Raw genomic sequence first — 18,185 nt, forward strand, 5'->3', positions numbered from 1 at the left:
ATACCTAGGTTTGAATATTCATAAACTGCATCATCTTGATAATTATAAGCTACTTGTTAAAAGTAATAATATTTCATCACTTCCATCTTACTAGCAGCTAGGGTATGATCGAGTCTGTTACCTACCTGATGTTGTGATGGTATGGCTGAGCACTGAGTGAATCTTGACCACAATGTCATAAGTACAGAAATTCAGTTAAACCCCCATGTTATAACTAGGGCTGCAAATAAATTGGTTTCAATGAAGCTCCTAAATAAGTAGGAGTTTTACTGGAATATATGCTCTGCAATGAGCCAGGACAAGTGTCAGATCTCATGGTGGGAGAACACTTAGGCGACAGTGACCACAACAGCCTCACATTTACCATAGCCATGGAAAGGGAAAGGAGCCGTTACCAGGGGAAGATATTTAACTGGGGTAAAGGAAACTATGATGCTATCAGACAGGAGTTGGGAAGTACAGATTGGGAGCAATTGTTCCACAGAAAGGGCACAGCAGACATGTGGAGGCTGTTTAAGGAGCAGTTGTTGCGAGTGATGTATAAATTTGTTCCTCTGAGACAAGTAAGAAGGGGTAAGATTAAGGAGCCTTGGATGACGGGTACAGAGGTGCTTCTTGTCAAAAAGAAAAAGGCAGTGTATGTAAGGTGGAGGAAGCAAGGGTCTAGCACAGCTTTAGAGGATTACAGGCTTGCTCGGAAGGAGCTCAAAAGTGGACTGAGGGGGGCCAGGAGGGAGCACAAAAAAGGCTTGACAGGAAGGATTAGGGAGAACCCGAAGGCATTTTACTCATACGTGAAGAATAAGAGAATGATCAGGGAGAAGGTAGGGCCGATCAGGGATAGCGTAGGGAACTTGTGCGAGAAGTCTGAGCAGATAGGGGAAGCCCTAAATGAGTTTTTTGCTTCAGTTTTCACTAAGGAAAGGGACCTTGTTGTGAATGAGAAATTTGAGGAGCAGGAAAACAGGCTTGAACAGATCGAGATTGAGGAAGTTGTTGTGCTGGAAATTTTGGCAAACATTAAGATTGATAAGTCCCCAGGGCCAGACCAGATTTATCCTAGGTTGCTCCGGGAAGAGAGAAAGGAGGTTGCTAAGCCGCTGCCCAAGATCTTTGCTTCCTCACTCTCCACGGGAGTCGTACCGGAAGATTGGAGGGAGGCAAATGTTGTTCCTCTTTTCAAGAAAGGAATAGGGAAATCCCTGGAAATTACAGACCAGTCAGTCTTACGTCTGTGGTCAGCAAGGTTTTGGAAAGAATTCTGAGGGATAGGATTTATGACTATTTGGAAAAGCATACGTGATTAAAGGAGTCAGCATGGCTTTGAGGGCCAGGTCATGCCTTACCAATCTTATTGAGTTCTTTGAGGAAGTCACAAGACAGGTTGATGAGGGTCGAGCAGTGGATGTGGTGTACATGGACTTCAGCAAGGCATTTGATAAGGTTCCCCACGGCAGGCTCATTCATAAAGTCAGGACGCATGGTATACGAGGTGATTTAGCTGTCTGGATTCAGAATTGGTTGGCTGACAGGAGGCAGAGAGTGGTTGTAGATGGTAAGTATTCTTCCTGGAGGTCAGTGCTGATTGGTGTCCTGTAGGGCTCTGTTCTTGGGCCTCTGCTCTTTGTAGCTTTTATAAATGACTTGGATGAGGAAGTTGAGGGGTGGGTTAGTATGTTTGCTGATGACACAAAGGTTGGAGGTGCAGTTGATAGTATCGAGGGCTATTGCAGGCTTCAGCGAGACATTGACAGAATGTAGAGCTGGGCTGAGAAATGGCAGATGGAGTTCAACCTGGATAAATGCAAAGTGATGCATTTTGGAAGGTCGAACTTAAATGCTGAATATAGGATTAAAGGCAGGATTCTCGGCAGTGTGGAGGAACAGCGGGATCTTGGTGTTCAAGTGCATAGCTCCCTCAAAGTTGCCACCCAGGTGGATAAGGTTGTTAAGAAAGCATATGGTGTTTTGGCTTTCATTAACGGGGGATCGGGTTTAAGAGCCGCGAGGTTATGCTGCAGCTCCACAAAACCCTGGTGAGACCACACTTGGAATATTGTGTCCAGTTCTGGTTGCCCTATTATAGGAAAGATGTGGAGGCTTTGGAGAAGGTGCAAAGGAGGTTTACTAGGATGCTGCCTGGACTGGACGGCTTGTCTTACGAGGCGAGGTTGACTGAGCTTGGACTTTTCTCTCTGGAGAGAAGGAGGAAGAGAGGTGACCTGATCGAGGTGTACAAGGTAATGAGAGGCATGGATAGAGTCGATAGCCAGAGACCTTTCCCCAGGGCAGGATTGACTGCCACGAGGGGTCATAGTTTTAAGGTGTTAGGAGGAAGGTATAGAGGAGGTGGTAGAGGGAGGTTCTTCACCCAGGGAGTTGTGAGCGCATGGAATAGTTTACCAGTGGTAGTCGTGGAAGCAGAGTCATTAGTGACATTTAAGCGACTGCTAGACATGCACATGGACAGCAGTGAATTGATGGGAATGTAGGTTAGGTTATTTTATTTTTGGATTAGGATTATTCCACGGCACAACATTGTGGGCCGAAGGGCCTGTACTGTGCTGTACTTTTCTATATTCAGTATTCACTGTTTTCAAGAAAGAGAAATTTTTAAATTTAAAGAGATAATTGGATCTGCAGATGCTGGAGAATCCAAGATAACAAAGTGTGGAGCTGGATGAACTTAGCAGGCCAAGCAGTTTCAGATGATGGTTCTAGGCCTGAAACATCAGCTTTTGTGCTCCTAAGATGCTGCTTGGCCTGCTGTGTTCATCCAGCTCCACACTTTATCTTTTTTTTTAAATTTAGAGTCATCTCGCAGTTTGGGGAGAAAGTGGGAGTATGACGTTGAGATTGAGGATCCACTATAATCAAATTGAATGGTAAAGCAGGCTTGAAATGCTGAATGGCCTACTCCTCCTTGCTTCTAAGAAATATACAAAAGGAAGCTGCCAGGTTTGCTCCTGGCACTCTGCTGAAGTGACATTGCTATAAAAATCAGTATTTGTTGGACAGTAAAACAAGGTAAAGTCGGGTTCCATTTCCTGTTACAATTGAGACAACTTTTACAAGAATTGCTGGGGGTTTGGGCTGTCGTAGCTTGCTGGGAGTCACTTGCTACGTTCAGATGTAAAAGTGGTTCTTCACTGATTGAGGAAATAGAATGTTGTCACCACCCATGAATTCTACCCCCGAATCAACTTCAAGAGAACAAACAAAAGGAAAAATAGTTTTAATAAAGATAGATTTGAAATGCTCTGGCTGTCTGTACAGAGATTCTAATTTGCAAGTGGATGCTTTTGTGGCTAGCAACCCATTGTGATTGCATGGTAAAATCATTGATTTCGACCAAAGTAAATACTGACTTGAACTGCAATATTATTGGCTTTTATTTCTCTGTGGTGTGGTGTACAGTGCAGTGGAGTATCCTGCATTTATCGCAGTAATAAAGATGAGGCTTAAGATTGCATTGTAAAAGTGAGACAATGGATATCAAGTCCTAAGATTGTGCTGTATTCAACTGTCATCCTTGATTTCCTTCAGTTATGTATACAACTTTGAATGACTACTTTGATTTTAAAAGTAATTGATGTTTATATAACCTTCTCAGATTCAATATTTAAGGCATTTTTATAAGCATTGCTTAAAAACATTTAATGCTTGGCACTGAGTTTTTTTGTGGGCATAACATTGCTGTTTTTCATACAGCGCACATTTTTGAGCAAACAATTTAAATGAACTATAGCAGCAAGTTTATGTTAAACGTTGTCAGAAGCATGTGGATGCTTTGGAGAGGGTCCAAAAGACGTTCACCAGGATGCTGCCTGGATTGTAGTGTATTAGCTCAAGGAGAGGTTGGATAAACTTGGGATTGTTTACATTCATGTGTTGGAGGTTGAGGTGCGCCTTGATAGAAGTATATAAAATTGAGGGGCGTGGATAGTCTGAGTCCATTTCCCAGGGTGGAAATATCAAATTCCAGGGAGCATAGGTTTAAGATTTCAAGGAGATGTGCATAAAAGTTAATTTTACACAAAAAATGGTAGGTGCTTGGAACACACTGCCAGGGTAGGTGGTAGAAGCAGATGTAATAACAATGTTTAAGAAGCATTCAGACAGACACATGAACAGGCAGGGAATAGAGGGATATGGATCATGTGCAGGCAGATGGGAATAGTTTAGGATGGTATCATGGTCAGCGCAGACATGGTGAGTTGAAGACCTGTTCATATGTTGTGCTGCAGTGTTCTATGTTTTAGTAACTCTATCATGTTAAAATGATTACTTATACTGTAGGTAGAATTAGCTGACAGACTGTTGTGATTTTACAGATGTAGTTAATATAAATTAGTAATCTGAAAAACGAATAATCAAATGCCTGATCCAGAGCTTTAATCCATTTATTCTGTACCTTTTACTTGTGTGCCACACAAACCAATTTTGAATTTTTTTTGTGCCACCACATACAGGATGAATATTAAGATAATGCCTGAAAATTTTTCTCAAATACTTTGTTAATGCAGGTTGCTGTGTGTTCTGCACTGTTCATTTGAAAGTGTTTAGCACTACAATAATACAAGTGTATGTGGCATAGAATTTAAGGTTTTAGTTGCGCGGTACAACATCTAAATACATTTATTGAATTAATGATACATTAAAGTAAGTGTGAGTAACTTGTGAACCAGGAAATATGTTTTTCAAAATAATTTAGTTCGTAACAAAACCTGTCACTGTTTACTATTCTATATGTAGTTGAATGAATTGCTGAATTTGGATACTCTTTGTTTCATGTAATGTTTTTCTTGTCACCAGCCTATAGACTATGAAGGTTTCAAATTATTCATGAAGACATATCTGGAGGTGGAGATCCCAGAGGAGCTCTGTCAACACTTATTCATGTCTTTTAAAAGGAAGACATGTCAAAATTCACCAGAATCCCAGAGGCAAAGCTCAAGCAATTCACAGTTTAACCTGTTGGGTAAGGACGAGCTAATATGGTATTTTCTAGAAAACCTAATATAGAAATGGGGGATTTTAGCATTGGGGTCCCACGAATATGGGGAAGCTGATGTTGGCAAGTACGAAGAAATTTGGTTAATTATACTATTGTCCCATATTTGGATTGACACAGTGCAAGTTAGTGTGCTTTTGCAAAACCAAGTTTAAGACTACATCTTTTTTTTTAAGCAACCAAGCTGTTCACAACATCATGATCTGTATTTCTGCAGAAGGCAGTTAGTGTGTTATTCAGAAACATCAGTGCAATTCAACCTTTTAATACAAATTCATCAATGCAGTAGTATGTGGAAAATTACCATTTAGCTGCCAGTGTTTCTCCCTATTCCAAATGGGTACAGCAACTAGTATTTAAACATCATCGTCTCTGTTATGAGCAGTTGCTATCTCCCATTTTTCCCAAGGAGGAAACTTTTATAATGAAAGGAGACATTATCGAGAAAATAAGCAATGCCAAAGTGAAAAATTATTTTTGATGAAAGATGATTGTAATTTAATATTTCTAGCACTGATGTGTATTTTTTTTTGAGGGTCAGAGTACTTCTTTTACAGATTGATTGTGCATTTAATGTTACCACAGAAGAGGTTGACCTATTTATTTCTGTGCTGTGACCATGTCAATATTTCCATTTTGATTTGTTATATGTCTACAAAATCACAATTTAAGGCAGTTTTTAACAAGCACTGAAATGAAACATGGGTGCTACACTTTAGAGGAAGGAGGGAGTACAAGAACAATACATAGGCACTGAAGATAAAAATCGCACCTAAAACATTTAATTAGATCAAGTGGGAGAAGTAACGAATGTATGAGTAAAACTTTATGTCAAAAGAGCAGCTTCAGTAAGGTGACCCACTTGAGTTGTTCATACAAAGACATAGAAGTGTACTTTCAGTATTGCCTGTCACATTTTCCCTCAGTAGCTGTCACCCATCCCAACCCACGACACCACGAGCACTGCATGTACACTGTGCTGCCTACTCTCTTGCTCAGAACACTTTCCCACCAGACTTTCGTCTCCCATGATACCTGGCCCCCTCTTTCCAGGAGGAAAACCACCTACAATAAGGCAGAAAGAATCAAGACTGGTAGTGGGCTGCCCCACATTTGGCTCCTCACCACCTATCTGGAGAGAATCCTGACTCCAATTTGTCCTTAGTGGTTAAATAAAAACTGAAAGAATTGTGGATACTGTAAATCAGAAACAAAAACAGAACTAAGAAAGGGTCATTCACTCCAAAACATTAACTCTGGTTTCTGTCCACAGTTGCTGCCAGACCTTCTGAGATTTTCCAGCAATTTCTGTCCTAAGTGGCTGTTTTTCCAAATGTCTGGACTGGTATCAAAGACCGCCCATGACTTACTGTGCCAGGACGTCAAAGCAGTGGTTACCCCTGTTGACTTGACTGAGGCCTCCTCTCAACAATGACAAGCTTCATGGTTTTATCTCTGCAAGACAGCAGTAAATTGAGCCTGGTATCTCTGCCTGAAGGGGGCGAAGTTTAAAAAAAAACAGCAATGCAAGGCAGAGATTCAGAGAGCATCCAGGTGGTTGCAGAGTGAGTGAACACAATGACAGCGAGTGATGAGCCTGAAGATGCAGCCCGTTCTAGTCCTCAAGCTGGGTGTATGCTTCTTGAGCATAGAGTGTCCTTGCTGCAGTATTAGATTGTTGGTGCCAGTGTAGCACTGAAGAGCATTATGTTAAAGTAAATTTGTTGTGCCATCATGGTTCTGAGCAGCTAACGTCTGTCAGATACCAGTTTCTATGGACATGGGTGAATGTGGCTGCTGCTCATGTAGCATTCCCTGATATGGTGGTATCTTGTTTCCAACATGGAGTATTTCGGATCAAGTGGAGATGATTTTTATGCCATGCTGTAGAGAAAGTAGATTAATAGATTCCCCAATAATACCTTGATTTGGGAGTCATTGGTTTAGACTGAAAATTGAATGTCCAATATCTTATGTAAGAAAGATGATGGTGGAATCTGAGAAATCTTTAGGCCAGTTCTGAAGAATCACAGGACTCAAGACATTAATTTTGTTTTCTGTCCACGGATGCTGACAGCCCGTCTGAGTTTCTTCAGCAATTTGTTTTGTTTTGTTTCGGATCTACAGTTCTTTAATACAAGCTGAGGGGGCATAGCTACAAATTGCGGGGTGATAGATTTAAGACAGATGTCAAAGGCAGATTCTTTACTCTGAGAGTGGTAAGGGCGTGAAATGCCCTGCCTGCCAATGTAGTTAACTCAGCCACATTAGGGGCATTTAAACAGTCCTTGGATAAGCATATGGATGATGACGGGATAGTGTGGGGGATGAGCTTAGATTAGTTCACAGGTTGGCGCAACGTCGAGGGCCGAAGGGTCTGTTCTGTGTTGTACTGTTCTATGTTCTATGTTCTACATTCTGTATAATAAAACATAGGCCAGTTGGCCTAACATCTGATTGAGAGATTGCACACAAATAATCGAATATAGAGTGACGAAACACTTTGAAGATTTTCAGTTGATCAGAGAGACCTAGCAGGGATTTAGAATCACAGAGGTTTGTTGCATGGAAACAGGCTCTTTGGCTCAACTTGTCCATGTTGCCCAGTTTTCAAATTAAACTAATCTCCTTTGCCTGTGTTTGGTCTCTTGGCCCTGCATACCTATCCATGTACCTGTTCTTCCTAGGATCCACAGCCTGAACACTCAATTCTACTCAGCTTTAATGGACACTAAAAACAGTAAGTACAGTAAACTTACTGGTGCCTACCACCCAAAACAGGCTTCCTCCACCTCCCAAATCCCCAGCTGTACCCAGGACATTCCCCACAACGTACCTGCTGGCATTGGTCATGAGGCCACTGTGGGAGAACTCACAGATGACGTCACATCAGCCACCGCCGGGTACACCACTTCCGGGTCAGTGAACACCATCGCTGCTGAAGCCGTCGCCTCCATTTCTGAGACCAACACCATAGACGTTGCCGTCGCCGCTGCTGCTGCCGCCTACCCTGTACCGCCCACCGTCAAAGCCGCTCCGCCCATCACGGACGAGGATACAACTCCGTCTGACGCTGACACAACCCCGCCCACTGCTGACATCGCAACTTTGCCCACAGCCAGCAGCTCCAGAGGAGACAGCAACACTGAGCCCTGCCACGTCTTCACCATTTCTTCTCCCCCCGCACCCGCCCAAACCTCCCTCTTACTGAGCACAAATGGTCAGTCCTCAGTAAAGGGCTAATCTTTGTCCCCCTCCACCCAAACATCAACAAATACCGGTCACATTTGGACATTGAGTTTTTCCTCTGCCTCCACGCTTGCTTCTTTAACCATGAACCTAACCCTCCCTCGACTGACCCCTTCTCCCGCCTCCCACGCAAGCCCTCCTCCTGGACAACACCCCAAGGCATCCTACCCTCCCTCGACCTCTTCATCTCCAACTGCCGTCAAAGCATCAATTGCCTCAACCTCTCCACCCCTCTGACCTACTCCAACCACTCCCCTGCATAACGTGTAGTCCTCCACTCCCTCAGCTCCAATCCCAACCTCACCATCAAACCCGTGGACAAGAGGCGCAGTTGCAGTATGGCGTACTGATCTCGACCGCTGAGGCCATGCACGGGCATCACCACTTAGCACCCCCTGGATCACAACCCTATCCCCGAGCACCAAACCATCCACAGCCTCATCACCTCCCACCCACAGCCTCCAACCTCGTTATTCCCCAACCCTGCACTGCCCGCTTCTATCTCCTTCCCAAAATCCACAAACCTGACTGCCCTGGTCGACCCATTGTCTCTGCCTGTTCCTGCCCCACCGAACCTATCTCTACCACATCTGGACTCCATCTTCTCCCCCTTAGTCCAGGAACTCCCTACCTATGTCTGTGACACTGCCCACGCCCTTCACCTCCTCCAGGACTTCCAACTCCCCAGTCCCTCACACCTCATTTTCACCGTGGACGTCCAGTCCCTATACACCTGCATTCCCCATGCAGATGGCCTAAAGGCCCTCCGCTTCTTCCTGTCCTGCAAGCCTGACCAGTCCCCCTCCTCTGACACCCTCATCCGCTTAGCCGAACTTGTCCTCACCCTGAACAACTTCTCTTTCAATTCCTCCCACTTCCTACAGACGAAGTGGGTGGCCATGGTTACCTGCATGAGCCCAAGCTGTGCCTGCCTCTTTGTAGGTTACGTGGAACAGTCCCTCTTCCGTACCTACACTGGCCCTAAAACCCACCGCTTCCTCCGTTACATTGATGACTGTATCGGCACCGCCTCTTGCTCCCCACGAGGAGCTCGAACAGTTCATACACTTCACCAACACCTTCCACCCCAACCTTAAGTTCACCTGGACCATGTCTGAATACCTGTCTCTCCTTTCTGGACCTCTCTCTCTCTCTCTCCATCTCTCATCCACCTGGAATCCAGTTTCCATTTCAAGCCTACCGAGTCCCACAGCTTCCAAGAATCACCTCCTCTCACCCACCTCCCTGCAAAAAGGCCATCCCCTATTCTTTTGTGCTCCTCAGATGCTGCTTGGCCTGCTGTGTTCATCCAGCTCCACACTTTGTTATCTCGGATTCTCCAGCATCTGCAGTTCCCATTACCCCTGTTCCCAATTCCTTTGCCTCCTCCACGTTTGCTCCCAGGATGAGGCATTCCACTCCTGCGCATCTCAGATTTTTTTCAAGTCTTTTTCAAGGACTGCAACTTCTTCCCCCGCAGTGGTCGAGAACGCCCTCGAATGTGTCTCCCGCATTTCCCGCAACTCGTCCCTCACATCCCATCCCTGCAATAACAACCAAAAAAGAATCCCCCTCGTCCTCACGTACCACCCCACCAATCTCTGGATCCAACGCATTATCCTCTGACACTTCCGCCATCTGTAATCCGACCCCACCACCAAAGACGTTTTTCCATCCCCACCCTTGTCTGCCTTCCGGAGAGACCACTCTGTGTGACTGCCTTGGCCGCTCCACACTCCCCTCCAGCTCCACCACACCCACCACTTTTTCCTGCAACCGCAGGAAGTGCTACACCTGCTCCCACACCTTCTCCCTCACCCACATCCCAGACCCCAAGATGACTTTCCACATCAAGCAGATGTTCATCTGCACATCTGCTAATGTGGTAGACTGCATCCGCTGTACCCGTGTGGCCTCCTCTACTTTGGGGAAACCGAGTGGAGGCTTGGGGACCGCTTTGCAGAACACCTATGCTCGGTTTGCATAAACAATTGCACCTCCCAGTCGCGATCCATTTCAATTCCCCCTCCCATTTGTCAGATAACATGTCCATCCTGGGCCTCCTGCCGTGCTACAATGATGCCATCCGAAGGTTGCAGGAACAGCACCTCATATTCTACTGGGGCACTCTGTAGCCCAATGGTATCAATGTGGATTTCACAAGCTTCAAAATCTCCCCTCTCCCTACCACATCCCAAAACCAGCCCAGCTCGTCCCCGCCTGCCTAACCTGTACTTCCTCTCACCTATCCCTTCCTCCCACCTCAAGCTGCACCCCCATTTCCTACCTAATAACCTCATCCCGCCCTCTTGACCTGTCTGTCCTCCCTAGACTGACCTATCTCCTCCCCACTTACACTCACCTCTACAGGCTCCATCCCCGCCTCTTTAACTTGTCTGTCTCGTCTCCACCTATCTTCTCCTCTATCCATCTTCGATCCACCTCCCCCTGTCTCCCTATTTATTTCAGAATCCCCTTTCCCCTATTCCATTTCTGATGAAGGTTCTAGGCCCGTAATGTTCTGCTTCTCTGATGCTGCTTGGCCTGCTGTGTTCATCCAGCTATACACGTTGTTATCTCAGATTCTCCAGCATCTGCAGTTCCTATTATCTCATGTACCTGTCCAAATGTTTTCTTAAATGACAAAATTGTATTCTTCTCCACCACTACCTCTTGTAGCCTGTTCCAGACACTCACCACCTTCTGTGTGGGCGAGAAAAAATTGACTCTCAGGGCCCTTTTTTTTAAAAAATATCTCCTCTCACCTTAAACTTATGCCTTCTAGTTTTTGTACCATGGGGAAGAACTGTTGGTTATCTAAGTTATCTGCGCCTCTCATGATTTTATTGACCTCTGTGTAAGATCGCCCTCAATCTGCTATTCTCCAGAGAGCAAAGTTCTAGCCCATGCAGTGTCTCCTTCTAACTCAAACCTTCCAGTCCAGGTAGCATCCTTGTTAATCTTTTCTGCACTCAGGTTATTCCTGTCAAATCTTCAGTCGTTGTTTTAAAAATGGAGACTGTCTAGTGCCGTAATTTGGGTGGACACCAATAACTTTTTAATAAAACAAAACAAAATCCAAAATCCCAGTTATTTAGAAGAATGAAACCACATATTTCACACCTTTAAAAACAGAATAAGTTTTACTACACAGGAGTGAAATACAGCAAACATCAAATACTGCCTTAGATGTCCTGCTAAACTACCAACATCCAGAGTCATCACGCAAATTCCATGGGTTTGGTCTTCTTCACAAATGGCAAACTAAATTTCAGCAACTCTGTCTGAAAGGCTCAAATCCACTGATGTTGTCATCAAACAGCAAAGAGCTTCAACCACCAATTCTCAGTCTCTTCAGTTTACTTGTGTTTAACTATTTAGTGCATCAATTTCTACCATCCAGCTTTGGTTCCTTGCCTTTTTGTCTAGTTTCAGCAGTTTCAGTCTACCCAAAATGTTTGTTTGGTTTTCAAATCTCAGTTTCAATTCCTGGTTTCTTAAAAACCGGGACAGTATGTGTTCTTCCTTGGTTTTCCTTTTCTCGTTGCAGTCTACCTCAAAAAAAAACTGAGTTTGAAAGCACAGATCCTATCACGTGATGTAGACTTCCAATCATCACTGTAGGATAAACATCCCCCTTGAGAGATTTTCTTTGTTAAAGTTGAAACCTGTGGAATTAATGGCAAGCTGTTGATTTGGTTTGGAAATTGACTGAGCAGATTGAGATTGGGGTAATTCATGAGTCTTTTTAGTTGACATGATGTGACTACTGGTCTCTTATCAATTTGAGTTGGGGCCTCAGTGATTCATCGTATTTATGAACAAATCGGGGTAAAAGCGACATGCAGCCAAAAGATAAATATGGATGGCACGATGAACCATGTTAATGGAATCACCAAATTACAGTGATATTGATGGGTTAACCAAGTGGGTGAAGTTAAATTAATTTAATTAAGTGGACAAATCCTTGCCACTGAGAGCTGTGGGGGCAGAGTCCTTGTGTATATTTAAGACAGAAAGATTCTTGATCAGTGGGGGAATCAATGGCTATGGAGAAAGGCCTGGAAAGTGGACCATGAGAAATGCCTGATCAGCCATGATCCTATTGAAGACTGAGCAATCATGAAGGGGGCAATGGCCTACTCCTGTTCCTATTTTTTTTTATGGATTCCTTAGTCTGAGATTATGCCCTATGCTCCTGTTCTCTCTCTCACCTGGTAGTCTGATGAGAAGAGGCTGTTGTCTCAAGCAACATGTAATGTCCTGCATTGTAGGTAACTAGGCACAAGTTACACGGTTATGATGGACATTGTCTCAGTAACAATGAGGGAGATGTTGATGTTGGGTACCATTTGAGCAGTTCTTTTCCCTCAAGTCCATTTTGAATTGAATGAATTAGCTTTAATGTCACATACTCAAATGAGTACGTTGAAAAGTTTACAAGTCACCACTTATAATGCCATCTTAGTTACAAAGTATCTAGTATAGATTCTTCAATACAAGTTCTTTTGAGGGGCAAAAAGCTGAGAAACAACAAGTCCAGCATTGCAGATCGTAGGAATAAATTAGAAAATAGTGAAATAAAAAGATCAGAACAACAGTCCTTCCATCCCAGCCCACAGTAGCCTCCAGACCATGCCAGGCTTTATCTTAAGGCCTGGAGACCATCTGGAATCACCTCAAAGATGGGGAGGCGATGGCCTAGTGGTCTTATTGTTGGACTGTTAATCTAGAAACCCAGATAACGTTCTGGGATCCAGTTTAAAATCCCACCACACATGGTGGATTTTAAATTCAGTAAAATATCTGGAATTAAGAATCTGATGACTGTGCAACCCATTTGTTGGAATTCCCATCTGGTTCACTGCTGTCCTTTTAAGGAAGGAAACTGCCATCCTTACCTGGCCTGACAGTGGATGTTGTCGACATGGATTCTAGTATGGCTTTCGACAAGGTCCCTCATGGTAGGTTCATCCAGAAGATTAAGATACTTGGGATCCCAGTGACATGCTTGCATGGATTCAGAATTGGCTTGCCCATAGAAGTAGTGTGCACTGATGTACAGAGGGATCTTGGGGTTCAAGTCCATTGTTCCCTGAAAGTGGCCACGCAAGTCGATAGGGTGGTAAAGATGATGTTTGTCATGCTCGCCTTTATTGGCCAGGGAATTAATTACAAGAGTGTAAGGATGTCATGTTGCAGCTTTATAAGATTTTGGTCAGGCCACACGTGGAGCATTGTGTTCAATTCTAGTTGGCACATGGCAGTAAGGATATGGAGGCTTTGGAGAGGAGGGTACAGAAGAGGGTTACCATGATGCTGCCTAGATTAGAGGGAATGAGCTATGAGGAGAGGCCAGAAAAACTCGGGTTGTTTTCTCTGGAGCAGCAGAGGCTGAGGGGAGACTTGATAGTCTATAAAATTATGAGATGCATAGATAGGGTTGACAGTCAGAATCTTCTCCCAGAGTTGAAATGTCTAATACTGGGGGGCATGCATTTAAGGTGAGAGGGGCAAGTTTTTTTTTATGCCAAGAGTGGTAGGAGGCAGATACAATAGGTATGTTTCAGGGAATTTAGAAAAGCACATACACATGCAAAGGATGGAGGGATATAGACCAAGGCCAGATAGAAGGGATTAGTTTAATTTGGCATCATGGTCAATGACTTGCTGAACAAAGGACTCGTTCTAGAGCTGTAGAGTTTGTTCTGATTCAGCCTTCATAAAGCACTAGAATGGAAGTGTATGGAAATTATGCTGCAGCAATACAAAGCCTTAAATGAACCCATGCCTGAGTTGTTCATTTCTGGACACCACTCCTTTGAAAGGATGTACAAAATAGACTCACCATATTAATGCTGAGACACCAAAGGCTAAATTATGAGTAATGCTTATGTGAACTAGAATTGTGTTCCCTAGCCTTTGCAACGTTTTATGTTCAATCGAATAAAGTTTTCAAAATATTGAATGGAACAGAGTGGCTAGGTAGTGAGAAATGATTTCTACTGAATTTTGGGAAGGTGAGGACTAGGGGCATAGTTAAAAATTAGGACGTGCGCGTTAAAGACTTAATTTCAAAAACATTGCTATGCCCAAGTTTGCAATTATCTTCCTCAAAAGAGAATAAGTACCAGACCAACTGTTGATTTTTAAATTTTGAGACTGATGAGTAACGTGGGGGTAAAAGCAATGGGTTGAAAATGAGCCACAATGTTATTGAATGTTGGAACAGACTCTGGGAATAAATAGCTTCAAATGCACATTACTTTGACTGTGTGCACTTTGACACTAACTTGAAAGGATATCTTACTGCAATCGGGTATCCGAATCAAGTTCATTCCCATTCTTAAACCATGTTCATACATGTTTTTACATTTACTACTGAAGTCATTGAAAAAATACTCAAGTATTATTTTGGATCTGACTATAAATTATGACCATTACAGTATTTGTTTGAATATAATGGTGGTGTGTTGAAAATTTATGATACTCCACCTCAGGAGCACCTTATTGTTGGATGGCAATCTGCTAATTAAAATGTTTGTTGCAGACTGCACCAATATTGGGATGCACAGATGTTCAGCTTTAACATGTTGAAGTATTAACAGATGAGAAAACGAATTAATGAAGGGCACTGAAACATTGAAGGTTGTTGGCAGTCAGTTACTTCACAGTCTCAGCAGCCTGGAAGCTCAATTAACAGTGTTCGTGGCTCATGTCAATGTGACAGCTGTAATTCCAATTTGGAAGTTCTGTTTATTAATGAGAAATATCAGCATAAATTAGTGGATAACGACATGTATATTTCAAAATGGGTTTTGCTTGCTGCTAAATATTATCACAGACTCACTGTCAGCATTTTTAATTACCTTAGCTCTTCGTCATAAAATTACGTCCTATTAAAGGACAAATCCGTTTTGAAAATGAGATGGAGAGAGAAAAATATCTTTCTAATACAATGGTTGAAGTTTTCTATCGTCAGTGCAAAGGTTTCAGTTACATCTGGGGTAATATTTAGTTAATCTGTTAAGTTTTTGACAGTGATATGAATTACACTGTCTGAATATAATGCAAAAGCTTCTATTTCTGAGTCGTTGGGGGTGGGTGCGGCCATCGGAGTTGATGCAAAAAGGCGAGAATCGACAGCGTGATCGAACTGCCTGGCTGTTTTTTTTCCATTGAACGGCGTGATATTTCTCTTTCTTACCACGCTGTGTTCCGCTCTCAGCACTGTTCAGTGTCTCGTTACCTTGTTTACCTACGAATCATTTGAGCATTTTATCACAGTAAATATGTCATTTACATTGCTAATGTAAGATTATGTATCTGAAGAGATTTTTTAAAAAATTAGCCATTTTGACCAGAGCTTCTACTAAAACTAGTATGCAGTATAACAATAATATAATATTTACCAAATCTAGAATTCCCCAATTCTTGGTGTAGTTTTCATCCAGCAAGATATGCCATTGTGACTATTTTGTTGGCTTCTGACTTTGGGGTTTTTTTTCCTTGATACTGGTTAAAAACATTAAAATAAAATTGTTTTAAGACAAGAAGCTCTTTATTAGCCCAAAAGTAATTCAAAGTATTTATGCATTGAAAATGTTAAATTTATTAAGCAAATTTATTTTTGTAAATTTGCATGAATTTTATGCCCACATAAAGTACTATATGAATGTATTTGGTGAGAATGATGAGTTGCCCTCTGTCTTACCTGCCTGCACAAGATGATGAAGCTAAAGGAGTGTTCTATACTGATGCTGCATTGCAGTATAGGGAGAATAGGAGGTGCTGTCAGCAGAAAACTAGATACGCTAGGGTTGTATTATGCTGAACCTAATGTTTTCAGGTTTGATCGCATAACTGATACATGTAAATTTTCCATAATGGGTTTAAAACTAAAATCGGATGGCTTATTTATTTCTTTCTATCTAGAAATACCAGATTAAAATAGCCATTCTTTGCTTTTAATTAACAAAACCATCATTTTTTTGAACTTTGTTTTTGCTAATGTTCCTTAAGTTTCTATAAATCCTCCTCAGTGGCGCTGCCAAATCATTCTGCAAAAATGCTCACTCGGGTTCTGTTCAGTTGGAACCCATCTAATGTTATACAGATCCCATTTCCTGCTGAACAGATCTCAATTTCCCAGGAACGTAACGCCCTTCCACCCCCACCTTTGCATGTACTCTCCAACGATGAATTAGTTGCGCTATGCTCCACAACAATAATGTAATAACTAACAAATATTTCCGTAATTTTTGTCCAACAATGTGTGTGATACCAGTAGAAAATCGTATTTAAAGTTTTATTGTTAGTTTCTTTGCTAGCTACCTAAAGTCTGCCTAGAGGAACATTGCCTCTTTTTACCTATATCACCATTATACTAGGATGGACTCTGATCACTGGCTGTTTGCTTTTTCTTTCTGCCCCTCCAGAATGCTCTACAGTTGACATCCCTGACCCTGGTACCAGGGAGGTAACATCTTCAACATGCCAACTGGATTCAGCAACAATGTGGCAGCAGAAAAGATGTCAACTCCCCTTAAAAATAGAACACTCCTCCCTGTTGTTTTTCCAATCTTCCTTCCACTCTTCCTCCCTTTCTTATCAGCTGGTCATTGAGCTACGGACCTGGCTCTGGCCACACTTCACTCCTGCTGGTACAACTGGGTGGAGAGCAAGTCTGCCAATCATCCACATCCTCTTTCCCTGCATACCCTCAAGCTGAAAGTTGGCCACATCCGGAAACCAGCTATCTATGAAACTCAGCCTTGCACCTCTGTTATGCCAACTGCTCCCAACATTTTGGGAAGCTAAGATCCAAAATGCAGGGCTTGAATTTCTCCAGCTGACAACACTTCTTGCATGTCTGGTTGTGCAGGATAAAGAATGTCCTGGACTTCCTACGTGAAGCAGGATATGCATTCCATGGATCTGCAAGGCTGTGCTATATATTTAATGAAATATTATTTATTGTTTTCTGAGTTAGATCACAGCACTGCCCCTCTCTACTCCTGGGCTTCACTGAGACTAATTAACATTATTACTGCTATGTGGAAACGATACCATTTTCCTCTGCTCTTTGCTGGCTTCACTTTGGTATTCTACAACCCTCATCAATCCTATTTGGATTTTACCTAATACTTTGTATAGGTGGAGTCTGGTGACGTGGAAGAGATAAAAATAGGTGGCCTTCCACATAGCCTGAGACAGGCTTCTGATCCTAACGAGATCATGACTTAGTCTGAGCAGTTGTTGAGAGTGGGTGGAGCTGGGTTTCAGGGAAAAGGTATTTGTGTCAAAAATTGCAGTCACTGGTTTTACTACCTCAGTGAATGGGCCTGAGAATTACATGTTACTTTAGAATAGAATGTGTGCTGTGTGGTCATTGTATTTGAAATCGCTTTGTTAAAATTTGCTTTTTCTGTTGTACTTTTTGATTAAACTGGCAAATAAGGCAACATTAATTATGTTTGGCCCTTTTTAACAACCTCACTGAAACTGCTGAGCTCAGCAAAGACTGTGCAGAAGTTGACAGATTGAGTCCATGTTATCAGATTCATTCTTTGATGCAATCTGTAAACTAAGACACTTGTTGCATTACTGTTCAAGTACTGCTTTTTCCTGTAATCTCTATCATCCTTCTGCTAATTCTTACATGGTGAATTTAGAATGTATTCACCTTACTAATTTAATATATACAGTTTTTTGTGGATTAATAGGTGCTATCTGTATGTTTCTGTATCTCCACTGAATATTACCATCTATTTTGCGTATTATGTGATTATGTTTTGCTTTTCTTTTGGCTGGAGAAAATGTGATTACTTGCTCCATTCATTCTTGCTTAAAGTTGCATGCAATCATTTAAAAATCAAAGTTTTTTTGTACTTAGCTGTACAAAATAAGTTTTGTTCATTTT

The 18,185-nt window shown here is 42.5% G+C and overlaps 1 protein-coding gene across 9 annotated transcripts in view; it reads left to right on the forward strand.

Annotated features, from left to right (window-relative positions):
* The window catches only part of LOC125454004 (diacylglycerol kinase beta), a 505,848-nt gene that overhangs the window by 133,212 nt on the left and 354,451 nt on the right, over positions 1-18,185 (forward strand). For 6 of the 9 annotated variants that reach the window (XM_059647135.1, XM_048534235.2, XM_048534238.1 and 3 more), the window contains one exon: positions 4,816-4,981. The exons of 1 other annotated variant lie outside the window; for it this stretch is intronic. In XM_059647135.1, the coding sequence (XP_059503118.1) occupies positions 4,816-4,981 (166 nt within the window). Of the gene's footprint in view, positions 1-4,815; positions 4,982-15,251; positions 15,271-15,465; positions 15,550-18,185 lie in introns of those variants that run through there. 2 more of the 9 variants (XM_048534240.2, XM_048534242.2) reach the window with 2 other exon arrangements.

Source organism: Stegostoma tigrinum, chromosome 7, assembly GCF_030684315.1.
Source record: "Stegostoma tigrinum isolate sSteTig4 chromosome 7, sSteTig4.hap1, whole genome shotgun sequence".
NCBI classification, from domain to species: Eukaryota; Metazoa; Chordata; class Chondrichthyes; order Orectolobiformes; family Stegostomatidae; genus Stegostoma; species Stegostoma tigrinum.